Source organism: Chelonoidis abingdonii, chromosome 17, assembly GCF_003597395.2.
Source record: "Chelonoidis abingdonii isolate Lonesome George chromosome 17, CheloAbing_2.0, whole genome shotgun sequence".
In the NCBI taxonomy this organism is placed as follows: domain Eukaryota; kingdom Metazoa; phylum Chordata; order Testudines; family Testudinidae; genus Chelonoidis; species Chelonoidis abingdonii.
The window spans coordinates 32580146-32607022 of NC_133785.1; the positions used below are offsets into that span (position 1 = coordinate 32580146).

At 39.1% G+C, this 26877-nt stretch overlaps 1 protein-coding gene across 3 annotated transcripts; it reads left to right on the forward strand.

Annotated features, from left to right (window-relative positions):
- The first annotated feature begins 1767 nt into the window (after window positions 1-1767).
- Window positions 1768-26548, forward strand: UBA3 (ubiquitin like modifier activating enzyme 3). 3 transcript variants are annotated; one of them, XM_032772852.2, is made up of 18 exons: window positions 1768-1863; window positions 1978-2019; window positions 5042-5162; window positions 6934-7014; window positions 9496-9578; window positions 11244-11324; window positions 13313-13356; window positions 13602-13666; window positions 19916-20071; window positions 20195-20297; window positions 21955-22068; window positions 22347-22400; window positions 22884-22920; window positions 22995-23076; window positions 24347-24447; window positions 24582-24645; window positions 24735-24789; window positions 25710-26548. In XM_032772852.2, exons 1-18 carry the CDS (start codon window positions 1844-1846, stop codon window positions 25796-25798), a joined length of 1392 nt encoding a protein of 463 aa, XP_032628743.1. In that variant the 5' UTR covers window positions 1768-1843; the 3' UTR covers window positions 25799-26548. The 3 variants fall into 3 exon arrangements, with proteins under 3 accessions (XP_032628743.1, XP_032628744.1, XP_032628745.1); XM_032772853.2 differs by lacking the exon at window positions 1978-2019 and having other exon boundaries at window positions 1773-1863; XM_032772854.2 differs by lacking the exon at window positions 1768-1863 and having other exon boundaries at window positions 5018-5162.
- Window positions 26549-26877: the final 329 nt, after the last annotated feature.

Consider the following 26877-nt stretch of genomic DNA (forward strand, 5'->3'; position numbering starts at 1 on the left):
TTTTTGAGCCTAATCCCACTTCCATTGACTTTAATGGGAGTTGGATCAGGCCTCACTTTAGCCCTGGTTTCAACAAAAAGATGCCTACGTTGTGTAGAGGGTGTTTACTAATTCTTATTTTAAATATATCAATGATCTGTGTATGCTACCTGGCAGGATGTAGTTGTCAACGGGGATTCTACAATGTTGGTCTGTAGTCTTTGAGATTACTTTCCACATATGTTGTGTTTGCAGTCTTTAGACCATATCATTCCCTCTGCTTTTTGCTTTGGGATGAAAGGAATGGAAAACTTCAGTCCATTGCCCTAAATTCTAATGGAGGGAGGTGAACTGCATAAACATCCTATCATACCCCATTCCATTTAACCTCACAGAAACCTCCCTATACGTAGGCATCACTAGCACAACAACTAATAGGAATAAGTAACTTGACACATATGAGCAGCTCCTTTGTTACTCGGTCCATTAGTGTTTGTCAGATTGTCTGTGCCATCCTCTGTTCAGGCAGAAAGCCAATTACAGATAACACTGATAAGACAAAAATACATTTCTTTTTCTTCTTCTAGCCTTAGTCACATCTATATGGGGTACATACGTCTGACGAAGTGGGTATTCACCCATGAAAGCTCATGCTCCAATACTTCTGTTAGTCTAGAAGGTGCCACAGGACTCTTTGTTGCCATCTGTATGGGGTTGGCTCTTCAAGTCCTTCATTCCAGTCTGTCTTGAAGCAGTGCTTCAGAAACTCCAAAGCTAATCAGATCCTTTTGTATGACATCCATCCATCTAGTTATTTTCCAACACTTCTCTTACTCTCCCACTTCTAAGTTAATACCCTTTCCCATATATTCTTCCAGTCTTCTTTTCACATGTCCAAACCAGCTTTTCTATAATTGATACCGTCTTCAAGCTTCCCCTAATTAAAAAAAAAGACAAAAACTAAAACAAAAATACATATAGAATACATAAATAAGATGTGCTGGACAGATGGCTGTATGATTATTTCTCTGCAATAAGCAAGAGGCCATTTTGAAATCTGGTCTCTTGCTCTGTGAGACTGTAGTTCAAAGTGCAGTGAACACAGATTGTTCAGTCCTGTTGGGACTCAGGAGGGTGAATCTCTCAGAGTTTGGTGGTGATCTCTCAAGGCTGTATAGAAAAGTCACATATGAATTTCAGAGGAAGCTCCAGCTTTCATCAGCCTATGCTCTCCATTGTTATGACTGTAGGAGTGAGTTATACTCTTATATGCTGCCCAATGGGTGTAAGGCTGAGTGACAGGGCCTTCTATGCATTATGGACATAAATAGTGGCATTAGGAAATCAGAGACCTACCTATGTGTGAAGGGGAATTCTATAGGACTTACACCTGGTATTATGGAGTGAACTCTGCAGAGGGATGTTTTGGCGGGGCCTATGCCCTACAGTTTGGCAATAAAGTGAGATGTGCTGGGACTCTGGCCCTGGATGCTGGCTCTGTGGTGACCTATAGGGGACTATACCCTGCACTGTTGCTAGAGGGATGAGTTCTATGGGGCAGATTAAGGTTGTGGAGTCCCTTACAGGGGGAGGGTCCATTCCCTACGTTATTGCTATGGAGATTACTTCTACACTCGTCCTGCTTGGGACCACGTGTCATGCGCACTCTCTTCCTCCATCACGCAGCCTCTCCGGAGCACGCCGGGTGAGGCGCTCTACCCTCCCTGCTGCTCTCTATGGCCTTCCCCCTTCTTGGCGCTCTAGCTGAACTGCGCCCATAGAGGCGCGGCGGTGCCGTAGGCCGGCTCGGCCCGTAGGGCCGCGGCGGTTTGGCAGCGGGGCATTGTGGGAAGCAGAGGGAAATATGGCGGATGGCGAGGAGCCGTAAGTAGCTGTGTGTGTGGTTCTCCCTCCCCTCGGGGCTCGGTGGGCCCCGGGCTCCCTCTCCCCGGGCTCGGTAGCGCGAGACTGACCCTTCTTTTATTCTCTCTCTTTTAGGGAGAAGAAAAGAAGGAGGATAGAGGAGCTGCTGGCGGATGGGTTAGTGTGGGGCCGGGCTGCGGGGCCTAGTGCGGTGACGGGGCCTCGCGGGGGAGCGTAGCGCAGGGCCGGGCTGCTGGGTTAGCGTCAGGCCCGCCCGGGGGGTAATGCGGGGCCGCCCGGGGCGATAGGCTGGCGGGCGGTTAGTGCGAGGCTGGAGCGGCGGGGCCAGAGGAAGTTGCTGTGTGTGTGTGTGTGGCGGGGGGGAGTTAGTGCGAGGTCACGTAGGGTGGAACTGGCGGGTGCGGTGCCTGGGGGCAGGGGGGTTAGTGTGGGGCAGCTGCTGGCAGGTGGGTTATCGGAGGGGGTCAGGATCTGGATACTGGGGCTTTGGGATCCTGCTGGGCCCGGTGTAGTGAACTAGGGTTGCGGCGGCTGCAGCCACAAGTTAGCTTCTATGGGATGGGCTGGTGTGGGGTTGGGGGAACTGGAGCTGTGGGGTGGGGCAGTGCGAAGCAGGCTGGCAGGAGGTGGAGCTATGGGATGGCTTAGCGAGGGCTCCTGGGTGTTAAGGGGCTTGGGTAATGGATTGGAGAAGAGGACTCTCCTGTGGAGAGGGGGCTGGTGCTTGGGGTGCTGGAAGCTGGGCATGAGTATGGCTTGGCTGTGCTGGGAGATGCTGTGCTGCTGGGCAGAGGCCTGAAGTGGTGGCTGTTTTGGCTGCTGAGAATTAAAGATCCAGGCTACAGAAGAGCTGCCTTTGCTTATTAAAGCCCCAGACTCTATGCACCTTCCCTCACTCGCCAAGATGTAACACGTGGGGACCCTCAAACTGTATGCTTTCCTCTGCTTGCAACTCTCTCCGTAAAGATCACAAAACAGACCTAGCTACTTAGCCTGAGAGGTAGGCTCACAGGCATTGCATGTGTATGTTTGGGATGGGGTCACAGAGGTTCTTGGGCATATTGGATGCATGCTGATGACAGGGTCCCTCAGAAGCATAGAGCTTTGGGAACTGGGAGGGAGAAGGAAAGAGTGTGGGACCTGGGACACCACCATAAGGACTGTGATACAGTGACAATTAAAATGACATTGAAAATTAAAAATGAGAAATTGAAACAGTTCATTGAAATATAGTGTAAGATCCTTAACAAAAATTTAATTATACAGAGACTGACTAATGCTATAGTGCTGTAAAAATTAAGACTTTAAAAATGAACAAAAAAATCTCACTTCGAAACCAAATCTTACTGAATACAGTTAACTGTAAATTAAGAAAAATGTAGTCATCTCCCCACCTCCAATCCCTCCAAAAAGTACAGTTGGATAATGGATACATTTAGGCTCTATGTAAACAGCACAGAAAATCAGTTCTTAACGCCACCAAGCACAGTGCTACACTTATTTCCAGCAGAACTTTAAAATTACACTACATAGGATACAGATTAATGTTTGTGGTGCAAATAAAACGAGTTAAAAACATCTATGAGATTTGCATTTCTTTAGTAGCCATGCACGCTAAGAACCAATGTACAACAGGAGGGTCCGTAGATCCAAGAGTCAGAGAGGGGAGCGTGAATTGTACATATTGCAGAAGAAAGTGAAGCAAGTTTCAATTACAAAAGAGATTTTTGTGCTGTAGTATTTATCATTAAGCTCTTCATAAATTAGTAACTGGTATAACTTCAAGTATCAGAGGGGTAGCCGTGTTAGTCTGGATCTGTAAAAGCAGCAAAGAGTCCTGTGTCACCTTATAGACTAACAGACATATTGGAGCATGAGCTTTTGTGGGTGAATACCCACTTCCATCGGATGCATGTAGAGGAATTTTGTCGGATGCATGTAGTGGAAATTCCACTATGTGCATGCGACGAAGTGGGTATTCACCCATGAAAGCTCATGCTCCAATACGTCTGTTAGTCTATAAGGTGCCACAGGACTCTTGGCTGCTGGTATAACTTCATAGAATTAGATAGTTACCCCCAGGAATGATTTTAGCCCACTGTCTAAAAATAGTCAAAATATTGACAGCTTGTGAAATATTCAAACAAATCCAGTTTTAGGGTTGTTTTTTTTAATTTATGCAGCTTTTGCTAACACTGACCAGGAATGATAGAGGCTGAGTTGAACTAAATTTTTAAATAGGAGATGTGTTCTTTCAGCGAAAGATTTATTTGTTCCGTGTATAGATTAATTTAAAAGAGACAAGTGATCTTAAATTAAAAGCAATATTGAAGTGAGTATGCTGGTTCTGAAGTATTCCAACAAGACATTTTGAGATGTAAAATTAAAATTAATTTAATTATGAACTACTAAAAGTGACCTGCAAAGGGAGGAAAAATGGGTTATGGCCTCTTTTTGCTTTATGATGTAAAAGAATTCCTTAAAGCTTAAAAGAAAATTAACAATACAAATAATTTTAAAAATACTTATATTGGAATTTCAGATTGTCTGCCCTGGAATACCTATGCTTAACTGTCAGATAGGTGCAATGAAAGTAGCACCTCATTATTTGAGAAGAAATTACTTTTATTCTGACAGTTGGCATTTTTGTTAATGCCTGTTTAAAATGCATGGAAGGAAAACTATTAACACTCCACCCCTGCTAAGTGCTGAGAACCTCTCATATGCCTATCTGATTTATCTAAGAAGTCCGACAAAGAAAAGGAATACAGGTATTGACATTCCGGATATTTCTAAGGAAAAGAGCTGAGAAAAAAACTCCTTCAGGCATTCTTTGTACATCAGAAACAAACACACAACAAAAGAGTGCACTCACTTTTTCTTTCCAGGTCACCTTTAGCTGATTGTAGGTAATTAGCCAGATTATTTTCAAGTGTCTATTTGCCTTTGACTTTGATGTGTAGTTACTCTGTTTTGAAAATACTCTCCAGCTGCCACAGTCCTGCAAACGTTTACACGTGCTTAACCAGAACTGGAGTAAAGTTAACAGATGTGAACATGTGTTCAGGATTAGACCATAGTTTGGTTTTCTTTTAGCACAACTGATGGAAAACAAGCTGTAGAGGCATGGCATTTTCTTTACTGATTTTTGCAGCTGAATTTACTATGTTCTGTGCAGAATGGCTGTTGATGGTGGGTGTGGGGACACTGGAGACTGGGAAGGTCGCTGGAACCATGTAAAGAAGTTCCTCGAGCGATCTGGACCATTCACACACCCTGATTTCGAGCCAAGCACTCAAGTGAGAAACATTTATTTTAAATACAAATATTTGTAGTGTTGTGTTGCAAACTAATGTGAACACATTTATTGGTGTACCATCCAGCAATGCAAGAAAACTAAAAATGCATGTGTGTGTTTAAAGTGAATCAATTGAATCATATGATTTTAGAATAAAGTACAGTGTTGTAAATAAACTTTTATATTTTTACACTTCGTTGTGAGCTACAAGCTTTCATAGTAATATGTACATAACTTGTACAGTGCAAGTGGACTATTTCCTGAAATTCCAACTGGAAAATGGTAACTTTCTACTGGTTTTAAATAATTTTGGGTGCAGTAAGGAATTATCTCCCAGATAAACAAGGAATTAAGGTAAACATAAGTAGTCACAGTACAGTAGAACCTCAGAGTTATGAACACCCCGGAAATGAAGGTTGTTCATAACTCTGAAATGTTTGTAATTCTGAACAAAATGTTAGGATTCTTTCAAAAATTTACAACTGAACATTGACTTAATACAGTTTTGAAACTTTAAAATTCAGAAGAAGAAGGCTGCTTTTAGCAATCTTAATTTAAACGAAACAGGCACAGAAACAGTTGAATTACCTTGTGAAATCTTTTTTTTAGTTTCCCTTTATTTTTTAGCAGTTTACGTTTAACACAGTACTGTACATATTTAGGCTTTTTTTGTTGTTTGTTTTTGTCGTCTCTGCTGCTGCCTGATTGTGTACATCCAGTTCCAAATGAGATGTATGGTTCTGGTCAGTTCATAACTCTGGTATTTGGAATTCCTGAGGTTCTACTGTATTGGGAAGAGAGGATGTTTTTAATGGGAATGAGCAAAAATCCATAATATTTGAAGATGGGATAACTATTTGAACTGTTGCTATGTCACACTCATATCAATTCTGATATGTATAAGGTAGCCTTGGCAATTACAAAAAAATTAAAAAGTAAATAGCAAAATAAGCGAATCCTTTGATTTATTTTGCTTTTTGCCCACTACTTTTTGTTCCCTCCTCTCTGTATCCCTCCTACTTTTTTCTTTATGAACAGTTTCCTAGTTCCTTTTCACCTGATAATTTCTCATTATTTTCCTACATTGATTTTTCACTTTATAAAAATTCTTACCTTCTTTCTTCCTTTTCCTACTTTCTATTTTTATTCTGGATTCTTAGCTTATGCTTTTGTCATCTATATTTTAAATGCACTCTGGCTTTATGTTAAAAACAAAACAAAAACTTAAGTGGCTTTTTGTTTTTCGTTTATTTTGGTTTTTCTCTCTCCTTTTTTCAGTGCATTTCATTTATTTATTTATTGTTTGTTATCCAGAATATTTGTTTTATTCCTTTTTAGCTTTAGTGTACTGTTCCCTCAGTTTCCAGTTCAAGATAAATATCTGGTGGAATAGTCCACAGAGAGCAATTATCCAGTGCTGCAAGTATTTCACTACCTTTTAGGCCAGCAATATTTTTTGTCTCTGGGTTTACTTTCATTTTGCATTGTGTGATAGCAAACCTTTTCAGTGGGAGAAAGGCATCGTAATATCTTGAAATAAATTATTTTGTGTGTGAAAGGGAAGATGCTGGGCAAGTTGCTTATTTCACAAGCAAAATAAAATAGGAAAAATTAAGGAAATATTTAAATCAGCAGGCATCAGCAGTCTAAGATCAAATAAAAGTTTATTAGGTGCTTAGAAGTGGTAAGTTAATCATACGTTCTGTGATGCAATGGGGAAATCTTAGTTTTCTCCTGTTCAACATAATAATATCCTTTTTCATTCTTTACAGCCTCTCGACTTTTTGTTAAACACATGTAAAGTTCTAGTTATTGGAGCAGGAGGATTAGGATGTGAACTTCTGAAAAATCTGGTAATTACTCTGATTTTCATCTTTTTCTTGGGATCCTACTCCTTTCCTCAAGAGATTATTAATTCACTTCGATTGTTTTTGTTCTCTGTCATATCATTCTTGTGTAAGTGTTTGCAAGATGGTAGCTTACGTGTTGTTCTGCCAGTTTCTTTGCTTTGAAAAGCCTCTTTCACGAATCAGAAGAGGAGCTATAGTTTCAAGTTAATCTCAAATCAAATTCACTGTAGCAAGTGGAATAGTTGATATAAAACGCAGTTTAAGTTTGTTAAATAAATACTGATGATGATTCAATTTAAAATCTAACTTAATTTTCTTTAGACTTTTGGATGAACTTAAAATGACAACTGAGTATCATCCAGTGAAACAAGATGAACATGCAGCACTCAGATATCTAATGTTAAATTCTCACTTGCTACTGCTGCCTAAGAACACATGCTTTTACTTTAAAAAAATAGATTTTGATTTCTGTTTAATTACTGCTTTGAATACAGCATTATTAGAGTTAAAACATATAATATGGTGTTCATTTTTGGATATCAAATAATAAATGTTTCATATGTGTGAAAATATTGAATATTATTCCTATAAGAAATTGGAGGACAAGGTTCTTTGTCAGATTCTTCAGATTTTACCTATTCTGCTTGATAGTTGCTCATTTTTGAGAGGCCATGTTGCAGCCAGTATCCTTGCTTGTTTATGGGACCGAACTGAAATCTTCTTGGAACCCAAAACTATGGCAGGAGGATCACTGTTCAATAACACAAGGCATTTTCTTCCTCTGAGGCAGTGTGCTTTTCTCCATAGCATTTCAATTCTTTTTACTGCAGTTCAGACAGGTCATCTGCATGGTAGTGTCAGGGCACTATCATTAAACTGTTGGATCAGCCCCACAATAATTACGTAGACATTCTTGTGCTTTAATACCATTTGTCATTACTGAGGATGGGCTGGCCTAGCGACAATTGGGCAGAGAGATTAAGCCTGCTGAGTTGTGTCAAATAATGAGGTTATTTTGCACTGCTGGTTGTACTTCAGTATTGACTATAAGTTCTTCATGGTTATTGTCAGCTGTGATTTGAGCACAGACATGGAAAGCCCCCATCTGCATTTATCTTAACTCAGAATTGGTTGTTAACGCCATTGAAATTGTAAATACTTTTAATTTTCTGCCTGAACATTTTAGAACCATGTAGGTGAGGGATAAGTAGATTGATAGTTTTGCAGAGTTTACTCTTTTTCAAAGTCTGACCTTATTTAAAAAAATCTGTCCGCTGTGGTTGTGCAGGTACCATTCACACTGTAAATCAGCATATTACCATCTTCCTTGTACTGCAGTCAGATGGGCTAAAACAAAACAACACTAACTAAGTGTGACTGTCTCCTTCATCTTAATAGTGTTCTAAATTCAAAATGTTTTTTGACCATTTCTAATGTATTTAACCCAATTTTTCCAAATACTTATTACAAAAACTGGTATTTTAACCAGAAAATGACTGCACTTACATTCAAATTTATTACTTACATAAAATACATGTAATATGCATTATAATGTCCTGTGACTTATCACATAAGCGTTACAACACTTAATATTTCAGATACTTTCTCATAGTACTTGTGCTAAACCAATTTTAAAGTGAACTGTCCCTAAAACATGAAGTATTAGGCTATGTCTACACTAGAGACCTTATAGCGGCACAGTTGTATCTTATAGCAGCACAGCTGCAGCGGTCTCCCATGTAGCTGCTCTATGCCAATGGGAGACAGCTCTCCTGTCAGCGTCATTAAACTTGAGTGGCAGTAGCTATGTTGGTGCTTCTGTCAGTAAAACTTGTGTTGGTCAGGGGTATGTTTTTTCACCCCAGACTGACAAAAGTGCTAGTGTAGACATAGCCAGTGTATTCTGTAGTACTAAGGCTATATCTGTGACATCTTGCACTTTTTTTGTTAGTCTAACACAGGGTTAGGCAACCTATGGCACATGTGTCAAAGGCAACACGTGAGCTGATTTTTAGTGGCGCTTACACTGCCCGGGTCCTGGCCACCGGTCCAGGGGAGGAGGGCTCTGCATTTTAAAATTTAATTTTAAATTAAGCTTCTTGAACATTCGAAAAACCTTATTTACTTTACATACAACAATAATTTCATTATATATTATAGACTTATAGAAAGAGACCTTGTAAAAATGTTACAATGTATGACCGGCACGCCAAGCCTTAAATCTGAGTGAATAAATGAAGACTCGGCACAGCACTGCTGAAAGGTTGCTGACCCCTGCTCTAACGCTAGAATATTTATTGCAGGGAAAAAAGTCAACAGCTTCCATGTTGTTTATGTCCATTTGCCAATCTGTGTATGGAGTTGAACACATTTATAGATTCCTTCAGATGCTGGCTTTTTATGAACCCTTTAGTACTTGGAATGTTTTACTGATGAGCTATAAATATCTCACTTCCTCTTACAAGCCTTACTTTATTTCCACAGGCATTGTCTGGTTTTAGACAAATCCATGTTATTGACATGGATACTATAGATGTTTCTAATCTGAATAGGCAATTTTTGTTTCGGTAAGTGATATTTTCATCATTTAAATATTCTTAGATTTCTAAGCAAAAGGCATATGTATTAGATTGTGTGTCTGATTAGGCCAGTAATATGTCATCAACATTGCTAACTAACTTTTCATATCAAGGGAATGCTCTTTCTTAGCTAAGCCAGGAACCTGATTCTGTACTGCCTTGCACTTTTTGTAGTGTGTTGCACCTATGCAAAGTGAATCTAAAATTCTTACTGTTCTGATTTGGTAGTGTTTTACAACCAGGTTGAACTCAATTTTCACAGGTTTCAATGGCTACAAAAGATGCAAGACATTGAGTGGAGATTAGAGTCCCTCATCTCTTAAAAGATGTTGATTAATATATGCAAGATTATAATTATTGTAAATATTAGGCTCTATAGCAAGCATCTTAATCTTGCCAATTGACAATTTTGAATGCTTTCTTAAATACCTTATTGCAGGCTTAGATACATTTTGAATAATATTTAAGAAGTATAAAAGTTATTGTTTGGAAGTGTGCCCTCAAGAAAATCCCAACATCCTCTTTACAGACAAGTAAATTACTAGAACGTGTCCTGTAGAAAACAGTCTTGAATTGGTGGAGAGAGAGACTGGAGCACCTAGCTGGGGAAGTCTTCCATCTCTAATTTCTATGAGGAAATCTGGTGGCTTTCCAAGATTAAAAAATAAAATAAATCTAATCAATTATGGCCATAGCTGGCATGGTAGAAAATATAGAAAATGTTAATGCATATAGTGCCTAGAGACTTGCAGTGAGCTTCTCAAGTTAATTGTACAGTTTGCTGAACAAAGTTCTGGTTGAAATATTGTTGTAGTCTTGATCAATGTCTAGAGCAAATTAAATGAAACAAATTTAAGTTAGATCTTGGTTCTGAGATATTTAGAAAAGCCATCCTAATGTGTTTTGTCAGTTCTAGAGAGAGAGAGACAAGCTTTCAAAGCTTACTCAGATGTCTTCTTCAGGGCAGGGAAATGTACTCAGACTGCCATAGCTAAATACAAGGTGGAACAAGATTGTTTAGCATAGGTAGTGAACGCTTCAAAGGACCATTCAAGGTGAAGTGGCCCATTAAGACCCCTCCAGTTATGGGGGGGAATAAATTTTGTTAGTTCTGTCCTCAGTTGCTCTTGGTGGGAGTTGCATATGACGAATTGAGAGTAGAAATCAAATTATGTATTGTTAAACAGCATACAGAAAGGAGTTTCCTACTGGGTACAAGTATGGTACTTTTCTTTTTTAATTAAACAGAATAAAGCTGTTAACAGGTAATACATAAGTATCAATTAATTCACTGATGCCTAAGGTAATGGAATAAGTAATACTATAGAAGAATTTATCCATGTTAAAGTATCAGCTTCACAAGTAACACTTTCCTTCCTAATAAAATAAAATATATACCAGTTTTCCAATATTTTGTATCAGCAGCTGTTACGAAGATCTTTAAATGTGTTTAGTCTCATATCTGAAGCTTATAAGTAAAAGCCATTTAACAAATGACAGAAATACACTGTAATGGTATCTGTTGTTAGATTCTCCTACAGTAATATTTCATCATGTGTAAATCATTTGTAAGACGTGAATTCTCAAAGGTTAATGATTTGCTATTAGAATAAGAATTTTAAAAGCCCCCCCCCCCTTTTTTTTTTTTTGCAGACCCAAAGATGTTGGACGACCTAAAGCAGAGGTTGCAGCAGAATTTCTAAACAACCGAATTCCTAATTGTGCTGTTGTACCGTATCCTTTTAGAGAAGTAGTAGCCATTGAAGTTAATCGTGTTTTTAAGATTGCTGTAGGTGGTCAGGCTATTTAATTTTAAAGAATCTAACTTCATTTCTTTTCATTTGTTTAAAAAGTAGCTTACTAATTGGACTGATGGCTTAGGTTCTTTCCCACTGTGGCATTATCTTTTAGAACAACAGAAGTGTGCATGGGCACAGAAGTAGTTTTTGGTGTATGTATTGGTGTTTTTTCATCCCTTCTCGGCCTCGTGGCTGAGGGATGAAAACATTATCTAAGAATCTGTGATACATACAAACCTATTCTTCAGCTAGAATGAAATATGTTTGAAAAATGTAAAAGGAGCTATATCAGCATGGAACCTCCTGGGCCCACCAGTTACAGATAGATAGCCATATGTGTTGTTACACCAGCACCTAACTATATCCTTGTGCATTCTGGTCAGGGTGTGTAAAGGGACACACCTCTACCCACCACTCACTTTCTTCTGATCTAAATAGGCAGCAAGCTGAAACTTGGCAGAATCCATTGTTACTCCCACCGGCCCCCTTTTTGGAAAGCTTAATGTTTTCTCAAATATGTTTATTATTCAAGTTAAGGTAGTTGAGTCTTTTCTGTGTTGTGGACCTTTGTAGACTACGGCTGCTCTTGGCACCATGACCAGCATTGCACCAGCATTGACTCATGGACCTAAAGTGTTGTCATCTCTGTCCAGCCTGTCCCTGTGTGCCACAGTTTTATTCACCGGTCTGATTTGTCTTGTACAGACTCTTGTCTCCTCCTCTTTTTATCTTTCTTCTTTGGTTTTCACCAGGGAATTCTCCCCTGCTCCCTTTTTCATGTATCCCTTACTGTGCTAGGACTCCCAATTCAACCTCAGTGGTATCTGAGGTCTGCTCCAGGTTCCCTTTCTTTCACAGCTCTCCTATGCACTTAAGCTCAGATCATGCTCATCATCACCTTCAGAGAAATATGAGGGTGAAGAGACTAGACAGCACTCTCCAGAGGGGCTACTATTGTTTTCTTCATAGCCGATGATTTTATGGTCCTAACTTCAGTCCAAAAATTTCCAGGAATTGTGAGGCTTCTGATCACTACTTTAATATAAATATTAATTGGGCACTGTATAAAGCAGGGGTGGGCAAACTTTTTGGCCTGAGGGTCACATCGGGATTGCACAACTGTATGGAGGGCCCGATAGGGAAGGCTGTGCCTCCCCAAACAGCCTGGCCCCTGCCCCTCCCACTTCCCGTCCCGTGACTGTACTCCTCAGAACCTCCACCCGCCCCCCCGCTCCTTGTATCCTGACCNTCTGACTACCCTGACCCCTTTCCACACCCCTGCCACCTGGCAGTCCCCCCAGGACTCCCACCCCCTATCCAACCGCTGTCTGCTCCTCGTTCCCTGACCCCTCCCACTGGACCCTGCACCTCTAACTTCCCCCCGGATCTCACCCCCTTATCCATCCCCCCCGCTCCCTGTCCCCTGACTTCCCTCCCGACCCCTATCCACATCCCTACCCCTGACAGGCCCCCCCGGGACTCTCACTCCCAACCCTCCCTGTTCCCCATCCCTTGACTGCCCTCCCAGAACCTCCACCCCATCCAAACACCCCCTCCTCCCTGATTGCCCCCCAGGACCTCCTGCTCCCTGCCCCCTTACCAGCAGCAGGAGCTCGCTGCTGCGACACCCGGCCAGAGCCAGCTGCGCTCCCCATGCTGCCAGCAGGAGAGGCAGACCAGAGTGTGGTCTGCACGGAGGCGTGGCTGCAGGGGAGGGGCCAGGGATTAGGTTCCCCGGCTGGGAGCTATGGGGTGAGTAGTTGGCCCGCGGGCCGTAGTTTGCCCATGTCTGATATAAAGTGATAATGATAGATCATTAGGTCTTTGATTTACTGATTTTGTGCTTGTTAACCTATATTTGGTTATAATACTATAAAAGTACTAATTACCATACTATAATTCCTTTACTGCATATACATTCAGACATTTTAAAAAAATTCAGGATATGGATGAAACTTTCTATCGGCGTAAGTTGGGAAAGCACTGTAGTTGTTGCCATTTTTTGGTTAAGTCAGTAGAGGTGTTCACTTTTTATTGTTTGTTTCGAGTGAGCAGAAAATACTATTCACTTAAAGCCAGAACTGTTAAAGTGAAACTTTCTTATAAACTACATAGCACAGCTAAGTTAACTTCATTCCTTTTGTGTGAATAAAATGTATTGATTATTTAAAGGAAAACACACTGAAATTTTAAATAAATTTTTTTCTTCTAGAATTTCATATCATTGTATGTGGTCTGGACTCTATAATTGCAAGAAGATGGATAAATGGCATGCTGGTAAAGACTTTATTTTAATCTTTCTAAAGTTAATCATCATCATTTGAGTATAGGTAGCTAAATTTAAACAGCTTTATGCAAAATAGAGGTAGTATGGAACAAAGGGTATTAAGATAGAATTGTGAAACTGGTTAAGATAATGGTAAAGACATACATTTTGCATTATAATTCATATTTGAGTATATTTTCATTTTGATGATGTTAAACCTCTAACTCCTTGTGAATCGTGATGAAATGTATACCACTCAATTACATTTTGTGAAAAATGTCAGTTTCCATGTAAACTATAAATGGATTTTAATGCCACTGATGCCAGCTCATCCTTTTTTTCTTGAGTGGCTTATATGTAATGAGTTCCAGTTCCTGCTGGACAAAAATCCACCAGTATAATTGGCACTAGTTTGGCCCTGTTTTTTGCATTCTGAAAGGCCAAGGGTTAAATGAGCATGGAGACTTAACTCTTTTTTCACACCTAGAGCTGGTCCCTCTAGGCCAGAGTTGAGATACAGTGACATGCAGCATGGAGAAGTTTGCCTTGCTGCTGCCTGTGCTAATGTGTTCTGTGAATAAACAGAGTTCTGTCTTCCAGGCTGTCAGTCCAACACTTTTAGTGAGTATTACATTCACTTCAAAACAGATAAAAGCAGGATCTAATTTTAAACTGATATAAATAAGGGAGTTCAGGTTAAACTGTTTTTCCGTTACTACTCACCACTTTATTCCTTCCTGTTGGTGTTTATTCATTGACTCAGGATGAATTAAAGATAGAGATGTCACTATTTTCTTGCTCCTGTGAGTTTTTTATATTTATATTGTATTACTTTGGATCTTCTTCTTAAATTCTTTAAAAAAACAACAGCAAAAGCTTCTGACACTTTACTTTGGAGACTATGCCCTTAATAGTACGAGTGACACAACTGTGATTTTTTCCAATGCCATTTTAGTGGTACCAGGTAAAAATAATACACTAAGGGCACTTCCTGCTCTTTGTAAACATGACTTATCACAGTTGTGTACAGCAAGCAGGATTTGGTCCCAAAAAGCTAATTGTTAATATGGGACTCTTTTGAGTTAAGATAATACTCTGACAGGAGGCAGCAAGGTCTAGTGGACTTGAGCATGGGACTGGGAACCAAGGTTTCCTAAATTTCAGTCCTGCCTCTACCACTGACTTGCTGTGTAACATTTTGATAACTCACTTAACCTCTCCAGACCTCAGAACAAATTATGGCACTTGGCAAATGTATAACAGTGTGTCTGCAGCCACACCCCTTAGAATTTAGCAAGCTATCCCAGTATGAGGCTAATAGCACCATCTCCAGTGCATTATATGAGCCTTTAACAGCACCATTTCATTGCATGTGTAAACCTGAGATGTTTACACCTGCACTAGTTAATCAGTCCTCCCAATGCAATTCCACAGTGCTCTTGCTCATCCTTCAGTGATCTCTCTAGACAAGGACTCCTTGGCATTTGTGTCCCATGCTCAGTGCGTACCATGGCAATCCTACATGAAGTTTTATACTTGTATATAATGTTCTGCATTCACCTGCCATAACAAAACATGAATTTTGTAATCATTCACTTCTGTGCAATCACTATGTTCTTGTGCTAGCTTCTGCATTTGGTTTGGAAATTCCTTCAGCACCAGTTTCCTATGATTGTGTGACTGAGCCAAATGTGTTAGGGCTGTTCTCAATATTTGGAGTGGTGAGGGGATCCATTCTGAGCTGATTCTCATTCCAGGGCACTTTTGTTTATGCCACATGTCACGGCATCTGGTCAAGCTTGGAATAAGGCATAATGCAAAGCAGTACTGGGATAAAATTAAGAGCGTGAAAGTGTGGTTCATTTGGATCCAGAACAACACACGAATGTCTATGGAAGGAAGGCAAACCTTTCCCCATCTACAGCATGTTAAAACATAGTCTTGGGCCAAGGCATTCACTGAGCCTCCCATGCCATTGAACAACAAAGAGGCATCCTGGTGGGGCAGGAGAAGTGAATTGATAAGCAGAAATTGGACTGGCAGGTCATGAACCTGGACTTTATGGATCTGCTGTTGTAGATCCCAGCTAACAGTGTTGGAATAGAGAAAGGAGCAGACTCTCCAGGTAAGGTGTGGTGTTTATTTATAACTTAACTGTATGCTTGAATTGAGAGAAATGAGGTCCATATGTTAGTGATTCATTGCTGTTGTGCAGACGGATGCTGCGGCCATTAGGGCTGGAAGTCTTAACTCTTTCCACAGCCATGGGGAGCAAGTGAGCAGAGTATTGAGCCCCTCCTATGAGTGCTGTTTGGCCAAACGATTGATATTTTTCTTCCCTTCTTCTCCTCAAAATGTGATGGGCCATGCTGCCCTTCACAGTCCCCTCCCCCACCATCATTCTCATAGCCAGAGCCTGCCTTTCTTTCTGCTGGTAGAGAAACAAGTTGGTTGAAGTAATATCTTTTATTGGACCAAGAATTTGGTTTAATAAGATATTACCTTACCTGCCTAGTCTCTCTAATATCCTGGGACCAACATGGCTACAACAACTCCATCTTATGTTGTCAGATTGGCCACCTTTAAGCATAGAAATTCCAGTGACCCCATGCTTCCCACTGAGTACTGTGCCCCATATAATAGCACTAACGCAGCATGAAAAAGATATTAAAATGTAAAAGTTTCAAATACCCATTGATGGTATTAAAGCCAAATCCACTTACTGTACTTTGTAGCTAATAGACATCAGTGACCTGAGTGGATCAGTCGAATCTCTGTTCAATAGGACCAGATCATGTAACTAGTGCTGATAATAGTTTATCTTAGCTACAGTTTTTTTTTCCAATCTCTGGGTGTTAGAGTAGTGAAATGCTTGGTTGTTCACTCCTGTAGCTCAGCAATGAGGTTGTTAGCAAACTAGCCTTTCATGACTCCTCCCTAAACCAGGGTCTCGGCACTGATAACTTGAAAAACAAATACAAATTGTATTAAGGTAACCTAGGGCCTTTGATTTCAGAATCTACAGAACCACAGTGTTCACCAGCGTATTTAACAGTAAATGTGTGTAAGACCTTATGCTAAACTGAACACCCCTTATTCTCACAAAAGTGGCAAAAGTTACCTCTATTCTTGCAGAAAGGACGCTTATTTCAAATTTTAGTTCTCCCTATTAGTGGTGGGCAGCTGCAAGTGAGACAGATTAAGAGAAATTAAATATCCCTGTTAACCCTGCTGCTTTTCATTTCTTTTTCAAAAGTTGCTATTAGAAGGGGGAGGAGACAGCATACATTAGCAAGAACGAAGGAGTGTAATGTTAAGATCAGCTCAACAACCTTCATAAGAAGAGATCAAGGATTGATAGCTTCCCTGAGTTAGAGGGAGCCTGATTGCTGGAGCCCAAGAAGAGGAGATGACAGAAGAAGTGAACTTGACAAATTTAGCTGTTTATTGAGAACAGCTTAGAGTGTAGAAATCTGACAGTGTAGGAGAAGGATCAGAGACGGCAAAACTATATGGAACATGAAAAGGAAATAAACTGGCTGGAGATAGAGTAATATTCCATGGCAATGTAGCAGATGATGCGGAATAGGGAGAGCCTTTTTAAAAAATGAATGCTTAACATTCTCAGCCTGACTGTGTCTATCACCAGGCTTGTTCCAGCAGATGCCCTTCTAGCAGTGATGCTTTCATGGGTGTTCCCCTTGCCCTGGAATGCCTACTCTCAGTTTCTCACTTCCTGGCTTTTCTTCCAGCAGGACAGCTGTGACAGCCTAGACCTCAGCCAATCTCCAGAATCACTATCTGTAGGTCTATTACCTGCCCACTTCCTTCTTCCCACCCGTATTTGTTATTGTGATGTCTGACCTTTGACACTGTGCAAACACATGATTGTTGTCTTTTTCCTTGCACTTGTTCAGTTTTTATAGTTGAATAAAACTTGTTTTAAAATACATATTGTGTGAGATGATTTTGTTTCACGTACAAGTGATTTAGTGGAGTGTTATCCCCTATAAAGCTCACCATCAAAAAGCATTGAATAACTGTTACTAGTGTAAGAAGTAAATTGACTGTGATTATAACTATCAGCATTGTCATTCCCATTTGCTTCATTTGCAAAATACTCGCAGAGGGCATCCCTAATATTAGCATGTTGCTTACTGGCAGCGTATATGATATCCTTAACCAAAGCATCTGGGTCTGGCTGGTGAAATGCCAAATCTGCATCTGCCTGCTCTATCCACTCACTAGTGAACATTTCCCTTTTGCTTTCATAAATGCAAAATAAGTGAGCAGATGACGTAATCAGTAGCAGTGTAATTTCTCTTCAGAAGGTGTTTCCATCGTGTCTTAAGGCTGCAGCCGTTCTGGCTTTGCTGAACCAAGTAGTTGAAGTAACACCTGTCACTATGTAGTAATCATGGTAAGCTTTCATAAGCTAGCCACGATTATGGTCTGTGGTGTAGGACAAAAAGATTGGATTTTTGTACATTCCAGAGCAGTCTAGAATACTTCAAAATTAGCACAATCATACTTTGTCAGGCCAGCCTAATGCTGAACAGTATGTTTGTATGATCCACCAGGGCTTGTGTTACCATGAGGACAGTAGCTTTTTTCAGTCAGTATCCTCTTACGTTGCTTGAGTGGGTACAGAATGGTGCCATCTGTAGCTCTAATGCAGTCAGAGAAAGCTGTCTTAAGAAATTATTTTGGGGACATTTATGTTGATCACATTCCCCATTAAAACTTATCTTCTGTGATACACACCTCCAGCACACAGGCCCCCTTTTGTGGACTTTCCAAATCCCACGTGTCCCAGTGAGCAATGGTTGCCCGCAGTTGCCAGCTTCCACAAGGAAAATGGATTTCTCTGTGAGTGGATTGGAACTTGTGTGTTGGTATGATCTCCTGAGAGAGAGACACTCACACACACAAGTCTCCTTTATTAGAGGTGTTCTAGCCATTGTTCTTCATCGTTGGTTTCTTGCACAACCCTGTTTCACAAGTGATTGGACATGTCATGGTCCAAAAATATTTCTCGGTCAATAAAAGATGGCAGCCATCTGAGCTAGGCATGAATATGGATGCAACATCCTGAGAAAGCCATGGGTTCTTGCTCAAATGTCTGAAAGTGATTTTTCCAGCAGCAGATTGTAATACAGCATTACGAATACCACTTCTGAAAATGTCCATGTCATCTGAGAGGATACCACGTGTACATATGTGATCCTTGCATGTACTTCACAGCTTCAGCAGGATCCTTGAATAGATGCTGGACATTGTACTGTTGAGGGATGTTTGGCCTGTGAGGAGTTGGAAAATAGGGAGCTGAGCAATAACTAGTCAACTGATAAAATTGCATTATGTGAATTTGCAGTGTATTCTTCTAGATGTCTGCAATATAGACTTCTAAGCAGTGTGTGGTTCCTTGTAAACAAAGGCGACAAAACTGGAACTGTTGTAGGTGAAAGCCTGTTTGTGTCCTTAGTTATAGCCATCTTTATTAAACAGCACTTGCTTAAAAAGGCCTGTGATTCTATGGATCCTGACAGTAATGGAGAGAATTCAGTGTGTGGGCATCCTATACCTACTTAATCAAATCAGATTGAATTGTGAACAAACACTGAACTCTCTCAGAAACAAACAATACTAGAAATGCTTAGCTGTTACGTTTAATCTTAAAATGGCTCAGTCACCTACCATATGTAGGCTTTCTATGATGGTGTCCTCATCTGTACGATAGGGTGATAAGTTATGTACCTACCTCCGCATATGTTTTGAGAGGGTGGGCTGGCTAATGTTTTATTGCGCCTTGCAGATGTAAAGTGCTAAATATTTAGGCATAATACAGTTGATGGGACTTACAAGGAATCTTGGTCTGTATATTCCCTTGATGTCTGTACAGTATACAGTACATATGACATATTTATGTCTAAGCATAAATAACAGGCTAGTTTGTATTTTGGTCAGACATAATGGTGGGTGTATTTTTTTTTTTAATTTCTGCAGGTTGAACAACATTGCTGTTCTGCTTGACTGTAGGAACAACATACTAAGAGAAATGAATTTGAGATTTAAGTCTTATATATCTAATAGCAAATATGAAAGAGGGGAGGATGTATAGATTATTATAAATTACAATACTGAATATTTCTTAGCATGCCACGTTGTGTTATATCTTTAAGTAATAGATGATTTCAAAGGAACTTTTTGGATCTGGTATAATTTTTTATGCAACTTGTACAAACTTGTAATTTTAACAGATGTCATTTTTAAACTATGAAGATGGCATGTTAGATCCAAGTTCCATCATACCTTTGATAGATGGAGGAACGGAAGGTTTTAAAGGAAATGCTCGTGTGATTATTCCTGGAATGACAGCTTGTATTGAATGCACACTTGAACTTTATCCACCTCAGGTAACTAAAATCATAGATTTTTTTTTCCCCTGTGTATTCCATTTCTGCCACTTCTCCATTCTCCTTCATCTCCTCTCTCTCACAGAATATATGTTAAATCATTTTATGATGTTTCCTCATCAGATCAATTTTCCCATGTGTACTATTGCATCTATGCCCAGGCTGCCGGAGCATTGTATTGAATATGTCAGGATATTGCAGTGGCCCAAGGAACATCCTTTTGGAGGTAATCAGTACACTGCATTTTATTTTATTTTTTTAATCAATGAACTAATGTGACTTTTAAATAATCATAACACTTGCTGCAAAGTAAGAGGAGTAAAATCATACTTTGATTCACTAAACTTTTTGTTTTAATTTTGCACTTTATCTTACCAACAACCACTGGCCAAACTTCACTCTTGGGTTAAAATCCTGTGTGTCAGTTTATAGCCTGAAGCAAATATTTTACAACTGCATTAGAAAGAAAACAATAGATTGATCATGTTGAATAAACAGTTATTGATCTCTTGTTCATCATACATTGCTTATTCTCTTTTTTACTAATCCACAACTGCCATCAGCAGAAAAAAGAACAGACGTGATTGTTAGAAGCCAGTAATGAAACTGTCTATTGCTAATATAGAAATACACAGATGTATAATTTCAGACCTGAATTTGTCTGTTGTGTGAATGGTTCCATTGAGAAAGGCCCTTTTATTATGCTGAATAATTGATACAGTACTGATTCGTGTTATGGTAGCTTGTTATGGTTTTCACTGCTTATTACAGTAATAGTAATCTTAGTTTGGGACAGTGGTTTATGACTTTGAATGGTTATTTAGATTATTTTAATGAGTTTAATACTATATCACGGTCAAAAGTATCTCATAATTTTTAAAACAGGCTCTTATTTACCATTCATAATAAATCCTTGAAAGCTTAAATATTTTTGCTGAACTTTTGTTTCCCTTGTGTAGACCTATAACTTTGCTGCTATGTTTGATTCTGATTGCTGATATTTGCATACTTCTTGGGGGGGGGGGGGGAGTATTGAGACTTTCAGGGGCTTTGAAGAGAGATGCAAATCTTGCAAATTCCATGTAATTATTTAAGAAAACAAATAGTTCTAATATTTGGTCTACTAATCTTAACATTGCCCTTAAACATATTATATGGTCTCAACTCTTTAGAACATGCAGGTTTTTTTTCCCTCCAGCAACAAAACTGTACATTTAAAGTTAGTTTTACTTAAAAATTAATATTAGGGAGTATGAAAATGTGCAGTTAAGGTTAGTTAACACTAACTCTGCCCCTGGCCGCTATTCACAGAACAAACAAAAATCAGACAATCTTATCTTCATGCAATGCCCATCATTGAGAAGCAATCTAATGTAACTACCAGATGTACATCTCCCACCCTACCCCCCCAACAAGATACACTGTCTCCTGGCAATGCCCTGGTGGGAATTGGCCATATAGAATAGACTGGATTGAGAGATTTCTCTCCAGGCCAGTAAATGGATTCCTTATCCTCCCCAGACCAGATCCCTCTTCCCACATAGGTTTTTTTCCCCTTTCTGTTCACCTCAGCCTTCCCTGTTCTATTCTCCCCCCACCCCACAATGTAGTTCCCTGCCCATGACTCCCGTATGCACCCTGTCATGGCCATCAATGTCATCACCTTGCAGATTTTATAAATTATGCATCAGTGCTCATAAAATGTATGGAAATCAGTTTTAACATCTAAATTGTTTTGCCAACACCACCTCCAAAACTGTGCTAATTCTCACCAAGACTAGTGGATTAAGACAAATGTAGACTTTGTAGACAAAAAAAGTAGATGTTGAAGAGTCATTATGAATTTAGATAAACTTGTCTGTATATCTTTAATTTTCCTGTAGAGAGTGTGCCTTTGGATGGAGATGACCCTGATCATATACAATGGATTTACCAACAATCTTTAGAAAGAGCATCACAGTTCAATATTAAGGGTGTTACATACAGACTTACTCAAGGTAAGAAAGAGCAGTAGTTGACATTTTGTTGAGTGTGTGTGGACAGTAACCTCTTGCAAATGGCAACAATAAATACCAAGAAAAATACCAAGGTACTTCAACAGCATTTAGATACTACAGTGATAGGCGCTATAGAAATGCACAATATAGGAAAGTGTGTAAAGTGATTTAGGGTATAATGTGCTGCAGTCAAAACAACCACAAATTTTGGGTAACACAGTCCTTTATATGGGGAAACTTTTGGAAAAGGCTTAATGCTGTATGTCTTGTCTTTGTAGGGGTTGTTAAGCGGATCATTCCAGCTGTAGCTTCTACAAATGCAGTCATTGCAGGTACAGTAATGCCGAAAGGAAAATCTTTGGCTTTCATTAGAAGGTTCCCAGGCATCTGAGTACAAGTTTCCCTCACTTTGCCCGTCCATTAGGGGTAGTGAGCTTTTTCATGAGGTAGCAGTTGAAGACTGGAGGGTGAGAGTGCGTAGCGTAGGGGTTTTCGAGTTAGCTAACTTTTCCTTTTATTATCCCATTTTCTCTACATGGCAGCTACACATGATCTTGCATAATTCTGAGTACTTTCTGTGACTTGAGAATAAGCAAAAGTTTTGGAGGTTGCACTAACACCTCAAAAATGTAGAGATTAAAAAGTACAGTGCAGATCTCCAAGACTCTCAGATGAGTACCAATCCACCACATATTAGTGTGTAGTACTACCAGCTAAGTCTCTGAGAAACCTTTCAATCTGTAGGCATTTTGATTGTGTGGTTGTGTATATTCTGAGATTGAGAACAAAGCAACTGTTTTTTTTCTCGTTTCCAGCTGTATGCGCTACTGAAGTTTTTAAAATAGCAACAAGGTAATTTGTTGTTTTCAATATAAATATTTTCAGCAAACTTATTTGTATAAACACTAACACATTTCTCATTGCAGTGCATACATTCCTCTTAATAACTACTTGGTGTTCAATGATGTAGATGGATTATACACATATACATTTGAAGCTGAAAGAAAGGTTAGTCCTATTACAGAAGAACCTCTTGGCCTGGCTGGGTTGTTTCCTGATTTTTATAGCACCTGTTGCAATAGCAGTGACTTACTTATTTGCTGAACTGAAAATTCAATGTCTGGTCCCCACCACTGTAGTATCTAAATATCTCCCACATTCTATTTAAAAATAGAAGTAACAGTATGTCTGACTTACTTCTTTCCCATGGAGGAGTAGCCTGATGAGTATACAGGATATTTTTGGGGGGAGGGTTGGCCTCGTAGGCAGTGATGTGCTAGATTCATAGAGAGCAGCTAGACTTCAGCTTTCCAGGGGAATAAATTAAGGTCAGTTGTTGCTGATCTGAGGGTACATCAGATGTCTGGGATACGGCAAGTGTACTAGACAACGCTGGGCACTGTGCTGTTACTGTGGGGAAAAAAATCTTTCCATTGGGTCTCCAGATGTTACTTTGCTGGCGCCAAGCAGCCAGGCAACAACTGCATTAAAAAGAGGAGCGTTTGATAGTTGGAGTAGGCCTGGGATCCACCTGTCACACACCAAATTACCAGTGCCCATCATAAAATAAATACTAAATACTGATGCCTTATTTAAGAAATATTTATATATGTTAGGCTAAAATTTTTCAATGACTAGGGGAAGAAGTTCCATATGCAGGAAGGATTCTCCACCAGCTATTTCTTTAGCGTTGTTGCTGCATCCAGTGTTTAAAGTAGCAATCCCTGTCTAGAAAGGTGAGCCAGGTGACTAAATCCCTAATTCTGGCAATTGCTTTTGGTAATATAGCTGGAGGAAAACAGTAGCTGAGCCTGGAAAGCAGGATCAAGGAAATATTAACCCTCTGACATCAAGAATCATAATTCACAGAACAAAGTACATAGCCTTAAGGACACAACAGCAACTGTTGGCATTAAGAGGTTAGGACAACATAGTTAATTCAGTAACATACAGGATTAACCCTAAACTTTAAACCAAACAGAATACAGACTGACTGTACCTTTTTATATGTATTGTTGTACGTTAGTGACTAACAATCTGATTCAAAGCCCTTTGAAATTGATGAAAAGATTCCCACTGACTTCACAGAGCATTGGATTGGGAACTTAATCTTCACAGAAGTATTAATTTTGCTATATCCACGTGTTTATAAATTTTGCAAATAATTGTAGTAGCGAAGATATACATTTTGAATCATTACTGGTACTGATATAAGTATATTTGAAAAAGTCTTAGTATAAGCTTGATTATTACACTTTTTTTTTTTTTTTTTTGGTAGGAGAATTGTCCCGCCTGCAGCCAACTCCCTCAAAATATAGAGTTCCCTTCATCAGCAAAACTGCAGGAGGTCTTGGATTATTTGACAAATAATGCTTCATTGTATGTGTTCAACTATTCTGATTTCTTTGATTAGTTTTTAGAAATTTGAAGTTTGCAGCATGTTAAAATTTGATTTTTCAAACTGCATTTTATCCTGATAGCTCTCATATTTCACTTTCATGTTTTTCATACAGGCAAATGAAATCTCCAGCAATCACAGCAACTGTGTATGGGGGGAATAAAACACTCTATTTACAGGTAATCAGTACTCGTTTGTTTTTGCTTAGTTAACTTATTTTCATTTAAGTTTGGCTTGGTTTAATTTAAAAACATGTTTTATTTTACAGACGGTAGCTTCAATTGAAGAACGAACAAGGCCAAATCTTTCTAAGACACTGAAAGGTATTGCCTAATTGAGTCACGCAGAATATCAAGACATACATATAAATCAGAGAGATGATTACTCAGTTTTAGTGCTGTTTTGTTTAATGCCTCTGTAGAACATATTGCACATTTTGCAATAATAGGAGCACTTTAAGCAACAAATCTTAAATTACATATAAATTCAATAAAATGAGTATGTGACTAATTTTAGAGAACTAGGTTTGTATCTGATGAAGTCATTTTAAGTTATGTGCAAATATGTAGATTGCTGGATTGTCATAAAACAAATGGATTTATTTGTATCTGGGATTATTATTCCCAATTCCTCTCCCCTAACTGGGATTTTTTTGGAGGAGGAACTGTAGGGATTACCTACTACAGAACAGGATTTTCAGTGCAGTTTGCTGTCTGCTTCTATGGAAAGAAAAACCAAATTGCAGAAGACGGAGGGAGTAGAGAATTTTTCTCTGTTACCTCCTCTCCTTGCATTCCCTCCACTCTTCCTGTTCTGCTGCTCTTCATTTTCTATTCTCTTCTAATTCACAAACACTGATACTATAAACCTATAAGAGGGTTATAACCCACCTCCTCACTAATTCCTGCAGTAGAATATGGTTAACTCCTTTTCATACAGTCAGCCATGTCCTTAAATTTATTTTGGGGATGAGCACTAACTCCTTCGATAACACTCATTATTTGGGTAGATGTCATTAGAAAAAATATTTGAGTCAGCAAAGGATGCTGTGAAACGTATTTTTTCTTTGTTCTTGACAAATATCTTCTGCTAGTCATCTTGGCTGAATTAACACTGAGGTTGTTATAGCTAATGAATTACATATAGCTGAATTCTGATAGTTTTGTTTAAGCCTTTGTAGAACTGTAATTTTTTAATTAAACCTAGATCTATTGATACAACTTTTTTTTTTTTTCTATTTCAGAGTTGGGGCTCGTGGATGGTCAGGAACTTGCAGTTGCTGATGTAACTACACCACAGACTATGTTGTTCAAGCTCCATTTTACTACTTAATTTAAGCCTCATTAATCTGCACATACAGTGAGAGAATTCTGCACACCATGTAAAACATGTGCTGTATGTGGATGTTCAGAGTAACCTAAAATGTCCCTTTTAAGTACTAGCCTTGCTGGAAGTTAGATTATCCCAGGTGAATCACTCTTATTTTAGAACTGTCCTTAGAAGCCAATATTTGGTGGATGGTATTTGTATAAATACTCATTAATGTACAGAACTTGATGTACAGTGATAATTTTTTTCGGTTTATGTGTTGATGTTAAAATAATGCCAACACTCCTTCCTACACTTGGACATTTTTTGGTGGTCAAAGGAGTTGTTCTCTGCTTGCATTTGAACACCCACATCTACAAAAGAATATCCTTTGAGGACCATGATGATTTTAAATTAAATTTTAGAACCCATATACATTTGCTGAATCTTATATTAAAACCTGCGGGCAGTAGAGTAAAATAAGCATTGTATGTTTCCTCCTTTATTTAATATTCATTTTTATTGACCTGCTAAACGGATATTAAGTATTGCAGAGGGTTAATTAACTTTGTTTACAAAATATGGAAAGACAGTGTAATTAAATGAACATCTATGCATGAAAACAAAGTATTTTTCATGTTTATATTTGAAGTAGATTAGCGGTTACTATGCACAATAGTTCAGTCAAAAGCCCACTGATGTTCAGGATTGGTGAGTTATGTTTGGTTATCATTGATGCTCTCAAGGTATTTATTAATAAAAATATAAAGATAACTTGTTCTGCAGTATGTCAATGGGAATTCAGGACAATATGTGACCAGGAGAAAGAGAGAGAAAAACATAAGATTACATGGTATCACTTTGTCAATTAAAAGAGCTGTTTCTGTTACTCTCTCACACCTTTTGTACCTGTTATGGTGTGTCAATTAACTCAAATGGATCTGAAATTTGTTGTTTTATGTGATACATACCTCCCTTTCTCTTCTTAAATCTCTTATCCCAGCTTTTAGAGATGTATAAGTAGAAAGAACTTGACCATACACACCAAAAACAGTGACATGAACATGTCTTGCAAAATTTGGTTGCATTTACAACCATTTTAA

What these genes read in the sequence shown, in the direction of transcription:
- UBA3 (XM_032772852.2), top strand. Translation starts at nt 1,844, where the DNA reads ATGGCGGATGGCGAGGAGCC. An exon ending in ATGGCGGATGGCGAGGAGCC is followed by an intron (nt 1,864 to 1,977) that starts GTAAGTAGCTGT and finishes TCTCTCTTTTAG; the next exon opens with GGAGAAGAAAAGAAGGAGGA. An exon ending in GATGGATAAATGGCATGCTG is followed by an intron (nt 13,667 to 19,915) that starts GTAAAGACTTTA and finishes TAATTTTAACAG; the next exon opens with ATGTCATTTTTAAACTATGA.